This window comes from Lissotriton vulgaris, chromosome 5 (genome assembly GCF_964263255.1).
Source record: "Lissotriton vulgaris chromosome 5, aLisVul1.2, whole genome shotgun sequence".
In the NCBI taxonomy this organism is placed as follows: domain Eukaryota; kingdom Metazoa; phylum Chordata; class Amphibia; order Caudata; family Salamandridae; genus Lissotriton; species Lissotriton vulgaris.
In genome coordinates this window covers 988,236,199-988,248,788 of record NC_141693.1, presented here as the reverse complement: position 1 = coordinate 988,248,788, position 12,590 = coordinate 988,236,199, and the positions used below count along the sequence as shown (strand labels likewise).

At 44.3% G+C, this 12,590-nt stretch overlaps 1 protein-coding gene across 1 annotated transcript in view; it reads right to left on the bottom strand.

Annotated features, from left to right (window-relative positions):
- The window catches only part of COX15 (cytochrome c oxidase assembly factor COX15), a 64,467-nt gene that overhangs the window by 22,247 nt on the left and 29,630 nt on the right, over positions 1 to 12,590 (bottom strand). The window contains exon 5 of the mRNA XM_086922597.1: positions 6,401 to 6,568. Coding sequence (XP_086778723.1) covers positions 6,401 to 6,568 — 168 coding nt within the window. The remainder of the gene's footprint in view (positions 1 to 6,400; positions 6,569 to 12,590) is intronic.

The window sequence follows — 12,590 nt, the reverse complement described above, 5'->3', positions numbered from 1 at the left end:
CAACAAACCTTGGCAAAACCAACTTAACTTAAAGCTACTTACTTACTCCCCTTTCACGTGTTAGGCTTAGGTCAGGCACACTGGGGTAGGCTTAGTTAGAAGCACCAGTTGAGTATGTTAGCCTAATGTATATATGACTGTATATATGTTTTATTACTTTTAAACTATTATATGGCTAAGAAACCATATCAATGCTTTTACAGTTCTATTTCGCAATACTTATCTTACTGTACGTACTTTTTATAATAACAATTATTGCAATTGTGGCAATACATTTCTCTTGTACGAGAAGAAAGACTGTTCAATAAATGTTAACCCTTTATTGACAAACGCCCGTCTCTCTATTCTCTACATCTCGTGAAAGTAAACTGCACTAGACTGACTGAGTGAAATACATGTCTATTGTTTCACACGACCCTAGAGATTGACTCTTGATCTGAGGAGCAAAGTTGTCATGTTGCACGGTTGTTGGAAAGCTGAATCCCTTCTTGTCTGTGCCAAGGAAGCTGATCACTTCCTATGCAGAGAAGAAAGTTTCCAGTGACCTCTGAGCTAGTTGGTAACACAACCCAATTAAGTTTAGCATAGTCAGTGGAGGCCTGGAATATCCGCAGTTCCACGTCGATACTACTGTTTATGTTATTCCAATGCGCAGGGCCTAGTGGGAAACTAGGAACTACACTACACTACCCCCATAAATGTCTACCTGAAATTGAAAACAAGCAGGTTGAGACTCAGACAGGTGTTTTCTTAATTAGATGAGACTTTCTGGGAACGTTACAGCTCGCATAAGCTAATTTAACCATCACAAAAGAGACTATTTAGGGAACAAATGGATTCAATGCTACTAAACAAATGATTGTATACAGTTCTTCATGAGTTTTATGTGGATATTGCCCATCTAAAGACAATACCTTTTCTTCAATGCTATAATTATTAAAATAACATGATTTATTCAGAGAAACAAATGTTAGAAATCAGACAAAAAGATGCAGTTATTTACACAACAAAGCATCGTGCTCAGAAAGCGTGTTAAAGAGGTGGTAACTTTGCAAGTGAACTCTTGCACTAGAAGGGAAAGGGTGTCTAAAAATAACAATTTTGATGAGAATATTCAATACTCAAATGCAGTTGAAATGCAAATATTTTTAATTATGGAACAGAAAAAAATTAAACAAATAATAAATGTCATATGCTTTATAAGAACCAAAGCCAACTGATAGAACTCACATTATAAATGAAACACATTTGGCAATGGCGATCTTCAGATTATTTATAAACTTACGAATGAAGTATTTCTATGGCCAAGTAATCAAAAAAATCTATTGTTTGCCAAATGAGACATTTGAAGGAGAGTTTTACCTTTGACCTTTACCAGCAAGGTAAGTACACATTCTCAGGTTGAACTCACTTTATTGTGACAGCTTTAGTATAAAAAGCATATCATTTGAAATCATATATGTAGTCTTTTAAAATGAAGACCAGAATAATTGCATACATAATAATCACAATAAACAACTGCTATTGCTGAAGGACTGGGCAGGCCAATCATATCTATGCAAATGATAAGACGAACTTAAAAAGAGTAACTCATACTTAATTTATTTGCTGAAACATGTGATTTGAAAAAAGTATTGTATTACAACCATTACTGATACAATGCATACAAAAACAAGATAATATTTAAACATTCTTGTCTGGGAGTTTATTTTCCTACGCAAGCCCTAGGAGCCAGGGTATCATATTTGGAAACCACATCAACGGGTTGTCATTTCAGTTTTAGGACTCTGCAATTAAAAGTCACATGACTGCATATTGCACGATGGTAGTTAAGTGGCTAAAACATTGACAATATAAATTAATGTTAAAATAATTTTTTTTTAAACATTCTTCGTTAAAGCTTTCATGACAGTTCTAAACCAAAAATGATGTCGATATGTGGCAGTAGGTCAACAGTCCTACAGGCACTGAAATAGTTCAGTGTCTACAACAGCCAAGATAATCAAACTGTACAAGATCATATTTATTCCCATGGTCATTTTGTACTCAACCACAAAATTATTACAAGCAAATGCTTAGTTATGTATCACAAAAGAAACACACTAGTGCATAATGTGGTTGAAAGACGGGCATTGACATACGATCCATATTTAGATAAGCCATCGCTTAACTTGTAATCATTTCTCCTTTTGTTCCTATGTACAGTTTTTGCCTCAGACCATTCCCACACAACAGTCAACAATTTCACGATCATAAGTAGCTCCTTACCCAGCCATGTAAGAGCAATGTGTCTCTTTCCTAACATCAATATTAACAGTGCTTGCTGTGTTTTATTTTACCAGCCTTCAAGGTTAGGGACCTGTCCCAGCATCCAGGCACACAGGACAGTCAAACTAGTGCCTACTCTATTAGGCGTGGGGACAAAGATGATTGCTATTGTGGTGCATTCCCATATTAAATGAAACAATATGTCTATCTCTGATAGCATTTGGGGTAGTTATCATTTTAAAAAAAAGCATCACAAACACCTAACCGCTCTGTTTCATAGTGTGTTTATGCAACACTGGAATCCGAATGTTTAATATTTGCTGCTGGTTGATGGCATTCTCTTGAGCACCAACATATCTGCCTACCAACCATTGACTGGGGGGTTAGTAGAGAGAGGAAAATCAGAGGAGAAACACAGACGTCACTGTAAGCCTCCTAAATCATTTTAATTTGCCATCAAATAAGAGTTGAGTGAAATCTGAGCCAGATAGCATATTTTTTTGCTAGAAGACATGGGAAATGCCCTACCCAGAAATGGCTCAATGCCGGAACAGGACTGTACTACCCTAGAATTGGGCAATACCCCTAAACCCACAGTTTTAATAACAGTTTTAAAGTGGACAGAGTAGACAGTATACAGTACCTCAGTGAAGTGGTTCGAATCAAAGTCTATATTACAGTCAGAATATATATTTTAGGTACTGAATATAGTTGGAAGACTGAGCCACCCAACTTGTGTTTTGACCCTTGAGCGGCATGCAGGTCTAGGGCCTTTTTAAGATTGTAAGGAATTTACATGATATTTTATAAGTTTGTTAAACAATTAAAGCAGACCTACAGTGCAGCATACAGGGCAAGGTCTGGCCAAACAAAAAAGTAGATGCGCTCAAATGTGAATCCTATATATAAAAAGTTTATGATCAGACGAGGATAGGGGTTTGTGCCTATTCTAGTGGTTATCTGAGCAGGGATTTCCAATTTGATTGATTGATTTACCTCAACAACCGCATCAACTTCTACGCTCCCAGACGACATCTCCGATCAGCCAGCCACGCCCTCGCCGCCGTCCCCCGCATCCGAAGAACGACAACAGGAGAAAGGTCCTTCTCCTACCTGGCCGCCAAGACCTGGAACTCCCTCCCGACCGACCTGCGCCTGACCCAAGACCACCTCTCCTTCAGGAAGAAGCTCAAGACCTGGCTATTCGAGCAGTAGCAGCACTCCCCCCCCCCTAGCGCCTTGAGACCCTCCGGGTAAGTAGTGCGCTCTATAAATGTCTGTGATTGATTGATTGATTGATTGAATTTGGAGAAGGTAGACAAGAAAGAGATAGATTAATGTATGGGCATGTTAAAGGTGGGGGCCTGAGAGTACTACATGGCCCCATACTCCTATGAACAACTGGGTCTGAGTACAACCTCATATGGAAAAATTGGAATGTAAAGGTTGATTGGGCTGTATAGTCCGTTCATATCAAATGGAAAGACAGGTCGTTTTTAGGTCTCGCACCTGCGAACGGATCGCGAAGCGATCGTCGCTGCTTAGGTCTCGCACCTGCGAACGGATCGTGAAGCGATCGTCGCTGCAAGACTCTATTGCAATCAGTTCTGCTTACAAGGAGCCAAGGGAGACATGAGACAAGAGATGGGCACGCGCGTAAACGGATCAGGTCGCACGCGCTTCCCGTCTCCCATGGCTCCTTGTAAGCAAACACACACACACACACACACATAGTGAACCCCTCCCGCCGCCGCTGCGCACGCACAGGCACACACACAGGCACACACATAGAGAACCCCCCCGACGCGCGCGTACACACACACACATTCCCTCCCGGGGTGAATAGCTTTAAAAATGAATGTATTGTGATTGTGTGTTATGTAACTTGTGCTCAGTAACACTTACCTCATCAATGCATTGTTGATGTCACTGCCCTCCTAATCACACGCTGTAGTTTCACTCGTGGTGGCAGCACATTGCTGGCTCAGGGGTCCACATGTGGTGTGTGTGATGCCCCCAGCTGAGCTTTCTGCAAACACCAACCACTTTATTTATTTATTTTACACCAGTAATTGCCAGGGGCTGTGCTGTGCCAGTCACTCCTCGCTGATTATAAGCAAGCACAAGTTGATTGTGAAGGAGCCTAAAGGACAGGCCAAGCTGCGACGGTGGTAGGGCGTCACAAGTGGAGAGGACTTGAGTGAATTGCCTAGCTGCATTCTCACTTGGCTGCACTCTACAATGGTAGGGCGGCCAGGCTGCTGAGGTACCTGGCACCACTCCACAGCAGCCGCGGGCCTCATTGACTTCAAAAAGTGGTGGTATGGCACAGCACTACCAACTGCCTGCCTTCCTGCCCCTACACTGTTACCCCGCGGTGCAGCCACAGGACAGTGGCTACATTGTCCTTGTCTGCCCCGCAACACGTTGTTCCTGCCATGGAGGTTTCCCACAGCCGGGTGCAGTTAATAAGTACAGGGACCCAAAGATATGTGGCATCGCAGAATAAGAACGGACGTGGTACAGGTAGGCTTTTTTAAAATGTATTTATTACTTAGTTTTCACTTTTATATAGCGCAAACTTTACCCGCAGGTATCAGAGCGCTTTAAATCAGCATGCTTATAACAAGCAAGACTAGCATTCTATATTACTGCCAACTTTGCTTAGCATAAGCAACAACTAACCATGCACAAACAATGCTTATATACCAATTGCAAAGTAAAAAACAATAATTAATGCAAAGCACTGTCATTTACAATGCCAGTAACTCAAACTTTAATGCTGCGAGACCTATTGCATTGTAAATGCTTGTTTTTTGTATTGGTGCCCTTAGTTACTGGGTTGAAATGAGCAGAGCAGGTATGTCTTTCCCTCTCCAACATGCAAATGCATTTTTCTTCTGCTTATGGAAACTGGAGTTACATGTAAACTAATTTTGTGGGAATGTGCATAAGTACATGATTAAAACAGACTACACTGAAGAGGTGTACTTCAATTGCTTTGTGGGTGATGTTACAACCAGATCAGTTTGATGTCTGTGACGTGGAACAGAGAAGAAGTAGCCTTTCACCAGGCACGCCCGAAAAACGTTTTCGGCGTTTCTGGTGAAAGGCTGCCATTTGCGAAGAAACCGGACCGGGTGCTGGATGACTTTACTGCGCGCTATTTCATAATCTGTTACATCCAGGGACACCTATCACAGTCTCCACCCGGATATTAGTGTATCATTCGCTGAGATACGACCAATATACATGTCTGATGAAGATTTACTTATAAGCACAGGACGTCAGGACCGTGTTCCTGTTCAAAGCACCTTGGTATCCAATTTTAAATAGAAAGGGTGTGGACTCTATTACTCATACACAGCTGTCTAATTTGGCACCAAGAGTGAGTTCTGCCATCCGTGCAGCATCGTACTGAAGCGCCGTTCATGTAAGGTGCCCTTGCCTGAGTGCAATATCAAATCCTTTAGGGCGGATTGTTTATTTTCTTTTAGTTGTGTGCGGGGAGGGGGTATCTGTTTGAACATTGAAAAACGGGAAATCGTCAGCTCAGACCTGTCCTTATTGTGGCCTCACAGACCCACCCTCATTCTTACTAGGCTCACAAACCCCTGAATGAGCTGATTTCTCTCTGCCTTTTCCTTTGCACAACTTTCTTTTCCTTATCCCAGCATGCCCTTCCCTCACATGTCTCACCGTCGTGTCCACTGTACAGCACGGTTGTCACCAAGATGGGTGAAGGGTGGTACAGAAGCAAGCAAATACCCAGAATACTTACCGCCACTTATTTCTCTTCTCTCCGAGTATCATGGGGAACCACCACCAGTAAGAAGGACTTCACGTCTTGGAAGCAGAAGCCATTGACCCCAACAACTTGACCATCCCACCTCTGCTGCACTACATCCGGAATTCAAGACCCTTCAAACCAATAATAGTTTCCCAGCATCCACCCTCCCACTTTCAAAGACCTCAATAAAAATCTTGTCAAAATTGCACAACTTCTACGGCCTCCTAGCTTTCATTTCCGACCCTCCCTCCGACAACCTCATAAGACCACAAATTCCGCTTGTAGGTGAACGCAAAATGAGATGCAGCTGTGCAATTTGTTTGCTACAACATGTCTTCTTACCGTGTGTTGAGGGAGCATCAAGGAGAGTGCACTCCAAAGACTGGCACAGTAGAGTATTAGTGCAGAACCCAAATGTGCTGCCAAGCGATACTGACTGACCCGTGGGATGTCGTAAGAATCTGGCTTCTCTTCTAATCCGCTCTTTACCATGTACCATCCAAGCAGCCCCTAAGAGAAAGAATTGATGCACATGTAGTTTAGCCCTTAGATTCACCGTCAAAGTCATAGCAGAGAATGTTAAATCACTTAGACAAAACACAATGAAAGGTTAAATTTACAACAGAAACTAAGGGAAAACGCAATTGCAAGTAAAATGTAGACAAATTAGCTGAACCCGGAGGGCTTCCTGATCAATTGTGACCAAGCTTTTACTGGAAGCAAAGGATGTACACTGGGCATTTGTAATTATTTTATTTGTTGAACATATGATCAGAAATAGTTTACCCAAGTAACACAAGAACATAGATGGGGAGAGAAAATCATTAAGCACTAGCCTAGCTAGAATCCAAGCCTAGTTCCAGCCTCAAAACTAGAACAGCTTATGCTGTCATTCCTGAGGCCTGAAGGCAGAGACTTTAAGAATGACAACTGCCTGACTCGCATAAGAAAACAATACTGGGGCCCCATGACAAAAAAACACAACTATCTTGTTCTTCATAGCCTTTATCAATGGCTATACCAAACAACCTCCCACTACATCACTAAATTGCGGCAAGGCATCCACAATGTTTGTGCTGATTTTGTGTTACTTCAACACCACACACTACACCAGTTTAAATGCGCCATTGGCTCGACTTTGGTATATTGTCAAGCAACTGCAGTGTTTTTACAGTCATCTGGCTCCATGTACATGATCTAGGTGTGTGCAGTAAGCACGGGCAAATTTTGCGAATCTCGCGTTCGCGAATTGTGCGGATTTGCGAACTCGCAATTCGCAAAATCCGCGAATTCTCGCAAATTTTTTTTTGTGTTCGCGCATGTTTCTGCCAGTTCGCGAGGGTTTTGTACAATTTCGCAAAACGCGAACTTACCGGTCGGGTCGCAAGTTTTGCGAACTTGTTGTTTCCACGTGTCCAGCCTGTTTGGGACACTCTTCTTCATCATTTCCACTCTCTGACTACTCATGCCACCATCTGGCCCACCCATGCCACCCTCTGTTTCATCACAGCACCCTCTGGTTGTCCAGTCAGTGTACATTATTGTGGCAAAGCAAAGCACACCTTCCCTGCCTCAAGTGACCTGAATTAATTAGGGGCTGATTAATGTGTCACAGAATATTTTTTTAGCTGGCACCTGCTTCCTTAGTGCTTCCTGATTAGTGATCTTTTGCACTTGCTAAGTGCTTTCATTGTTGCAAAATTAGTTACAACACCTGCCCTGCCCCAACTGACAATAATGAATTAGGGGCTGATTAATGGATTTGAACTTCCAGCCTGGCTCCTGCTTGTCTCCCTTAGCTGTAATTCAGGACCTTTGTGGCATATGTGTAATTATTCTGAGGTTCAGAGCTGGGTCACATAATAGTTGCAAGTAGGCAACTGAACTCTGGAGGGGCCCCTCAGGAAGCACTACAGGAAATGGCTACTAATGATGAGCCTGAACTTTTGAACCTGGTAAGTAGTTTCAGTTTTGCTAAGATCGTATTTCTGCAATTTAGCGCTTATTTGCGGGGCGCGAAGTTGTACTGGGAAGCCGCGAACTCACGCGAACAGTGCGAGCAAGCCATAAAATCCGCTGCTCGCGGATTTGCGGATTTTGCGGGAGATTCGCGAATCTCGTGGATTGCGAATTTACCGAAAATCCGCGAGCGAAACGGATTTTCCGCCCATGCTTAGTGTGCAGAAGACACACTGATCGGTTGAGAACCTCCCAAGTTCTATACTTTCTTGAGAGTCATCTTTGGAAATGTGGAAACCTTTTTGGGAACCAGGAAATCCAACAATGTTCTACCGATGCACTCTCAAGTACCTTTGAATCTTTGCCCTGGGTATAATGTTATGTAAAGCCCACAGTTAGGGCAGAGAAATGGAAGACTACTGGTTATTTTCAAAGATAAATTCCTCTGTCCTAAAATTAAGCACATTCTATTCCTAGCTCTCACCCGGTCTTGTGTAAGTATATGCTTACACATTCTGAAATTAACTTTTATGTTTTATTTACATCCTGGCATCTTAAAGGTAGGCACGGACTCCGGAGCAAACCTACTGACCCTGTGTATAGACACTCCCCTATACACTCGATGCCCTCCCTCCTAACTCCCCTCACCAACCAGGAGACTGGTCCGCTCCCAATGACCCCGGACTCAGTTCAATCTAGCCCTCCAATGGCTCCCACCACTGATCACCCTCACCATTACAGCTCGTCCCCCAGCACCTCTTACAGAGCCGCCCCTAGACATCCGACCTCCTCCCCGCCAGCCACCCACCAAAACCGCTAGCTAGGTACCCCTCCAAAAACCCTGGAGTCGGCTCAATCCAATCTACCTCCCCTTCCACCCTTACGTGCCCCTTGGACTGCTCCTGAACCTTTGACCCCCCCCTCTAGCACCCCCAGCTTAAACTAATCTTGAAACTCTGCACTCCAGAGCGGCTAAACTGACCCAAAGCATTCATAGCTCCATTCTGGACCTCATGAACCTCCTTCACCTTGTCGAGCTTTCCCTTGCTAACCTCAAGCCACCGCCTCCCCCCTCCCCCACCGAACACCGAGCCCCTCCAAGTACCCACTCCCACTACCTCTGAGACATCTCCGCACGCACAAACAAACTTGCCGCCTCTCAGAGGAGGAATCCCGAGCTCTCGCACTCTCCTACAACTCTACCACCACCATCTCTAATCCTCTAGACCTCACGGGAAATGGCATTCTAGCCATCCTCCAAGACCACAACTCTGTCCAAGCCACCCCCCCCGTCCACTAGATACGAGTCCTGAACACCCCATCAACACTGTTACCATCAAACCCAACAGGCCTGCTACCCTCCATAACAGAAGTGTGGTAAAAAGCAACCTCACGCATGTATCTCTGTCCGTCCTGACTCATGACACTCCACCAGACCCCCACCCCCAAATCTGGTCTTTTAATCAACTGCCGTTCAGCAGTCATGCATGCCGCTGATATTACCGACCTCATCCTGAACAAAAACCTTGACCTAGCTATACTAACTGAATCTTGGCTCAATTAATACTCTTTCCCTTGCCTGGACTTTTTAGTCCCTCCCAATTACAACATCGCCAGACTGGACAGACATTCCAACAGGAAAGGAGGAGGCATTGCCTGTATCTACCAATCCTCCCTTCTTGTCACAGAACTCTCGGCGGGCTCCACCAACTCATGCGAATACCTCGCACTCTCCATCTGCAGCAACTCATTACACCTTTGCAACTTGCACATTTTTTACCACACTCCAGGTTCAAACAATTCTTTCACCGATCACCTCTTGGAAATCATCACAACCAAGATTTGCTCTAATGCCACAGAGATTTTCCTGGGTGTTCTGACCGACTTTTTCGGCCCTCCTTTGAGGGAAGATGATTGGAAGTGACTCTAGTCTATTAACATTCTAGTGCAAGGATTAGAACTATAGACAGGGCCTATTCATAAGGCACAGTAATGCACTTTCGTACCCTTTTCCTTAGATCAGGGCTTATAAACTTATATTAGGGGATAGATTCATTAATATTAGTGATAATCCGTCCTTTTGCAAGAGTGTTAGTATACCTTCTATGGAGTTATGCTTATTTCGGGCCTTGTAGGCCTCAAACGAGAGAGACTCCATCTTGCTTTCTGCCCCGGCAGCTTGAGATGCTTCTAGGTCAAGTGTAATGTTTTAGTTTTGAAGTGTTGTTCGCTTGGAGAGAACCGGCGCAGGCTGGCCCTTATCGAAAGACTGTATTTTTCTCCACTCCGAAGACACAACATCAGATCGGCCGACTGAGAGCGTGTCCTTGGTACGGGGAGGTACAAGAATTTGGTGGGCGGCAGGTTACTGGCCGTAACTTTCCATGAAAGGACAAGCTTCCATATTAGCGAGAGCATGAGGCAGTGAGTCAGTCAGTCTGTAGGCGGCAGCTAGCCGTTAGCATCAATGCCAGAGAGAGAGAGAGACAGCAGCTAATAAAAAGGAAGGTTCCAGTGACTTGGAGGGAAGCAGAGAAGACAGAGCATAGCGGTGCAGACGTGTACTCGTGACTGCTGAGGTGTGACTCCAAGACGAGCCAAGGCACAGACGAGAAGGGAACCTAGATGACTGCTGAACCCCGACTTCGCGTCCATAAGGTGACTTCTGCCCATATTCTATAGTGTGCACATTCTAACTTTTCACTTTTCTTTGTAGGATATATGTTATAGTGTGGTATTGTGTTTTTATGATCATTGTAATAAAATACCCCAGTTCTTAGTGAACCAACATGTGCCTCGTATTCTTGTTCAATCAGGGTAACCTGTTCTTCTAGTCAGGTATTGTTTTCATGAACGGATGTAATTCCCGGTCAGGTAAGAGGTGACTGAGCAATGAGGGAGAGAGGGACCCCTCGATGTGAAGAATAGATTGCACATTCTTTAATTTGGTAAGTTGTGGTAATTCCTAATATTGTAGTATCATATCCCGAGTAGCCAATGAGAGATTCCTTCCAAAGGTACTCATAGGAAAGTGATCGTCGTTGGTAAGCGGCGTTAATGAGAACACCAGGTGGGAAACTGGTGCATAGGTCCGCCGGATTGCGGATCGTGCTGTGAGTGAGAGAACACTAGGGAGGACACTAGTGAATAGGTCCGCCGGATTGTGGATCAGGCTGTGAGGGAGAGAACACTAGGGGGGGGAAAACTAGTGTGTAGGCACGCAGGATTGCGATTTGCCGAGCGAGCACTGACTGTGGTCAGTGTGTAATGGTAAATAATCAGAACTGCCCTAGTGTAGATTAGTCTGGGCCTAAGTTGCCGCGAGACTAACTGGTATGAGTGGGATATTGTAGAAAAACTATGCATGTATATTGCTAATTCCCCATCCTTAGGTACAAGACATATATATATACCTATTGTAAATAAGTTCTAAGGAGGGAGGTGATTACGTTCCGGCTGGGTTGGAGGTGCTCTGAGGAGCTGATCCTATCTGGTCCGAGAATCCGGCCGTTACATCTGGCGTCACGAACTGTTTACGAAGCCTGTGTGCGCTGGATTGTTTTGATCTTGTTCATTTGCGCTCGGCTCGTACGTAGTTTCTTTTGTATATTTCTTGTTAATAGTTGTGTATATATTTTTTGTGTGTCAAAATGTTTTCGCGAAAATCGAAATCTACTTTTAAATTGCCTGTTGAAATTCCCGGCTGGGAATCTACGCCTTACGAGGCCTAGGCCCGCGAGTGGGCCGATTCTACTGGTTTGAGTGAGAATTGGACTTCTTGTTTGGAGCTGGCGGAGCCGGCTGATGTGGTTTCTTGCTTGCAGAAGGCACCAGTAGTGAAGGGTGATGAGCTTCCTATTTTAGGACGCAGAGGTTGGATTGTTTTGACTGCATACAGAATTCTTCATGAGAAATTTGTGAAATTACAGCAACGATTTGTGGATATGGAGGAAAAGTTTGTTGAGGTGCAAAACGCGCATACTCTTTTGCGATGTCAAAATAAATTGCTTGCCGACAAACTTGAAACTTATCAGACTATAGCCGAAAGGGCTGCTGTTCGCATTGCGAAATATAAATATAGACACCGTCGCGGTCGTGTTTGTAAACGGAAAGTGTGTCTAGTCGTGGCGAAAGCCGGACTGGATTGGAACCCCGACGAGTGGGATGGTAATATCTGGGACTCGAATGATTCCGGTTCCTCGGCTGAGGAATCTGACAGGCGCGAGTCTTCTCGCTCCGGACGTGATTGTAAATCTGCTTCTTGTGATAAAAATGATGATTCTAGCGGCCGTGGTCGCTCTTCCCATTCTGATGACGTGTCTCGTCCTGATTGTTCCTCTAAATCTATGGATCGGGCTTCTTCGGATGCTCGTCCGGAGGTTTCTGCACACCCGGTTTTTTTACGCAAATTACAACAAGCTCCTGGTAATCCTAATGGTATTGCTATGGATAGTTTGGAAGACTTTACTCAACAGGAAGTTAGTGACATTTTGCAACGATTTCGACAACAGCCTGGTGAGGCCTTACTTACTTGGATGGTGCGCCTTTATGAACTGGGTGCTGCGGGTATCAT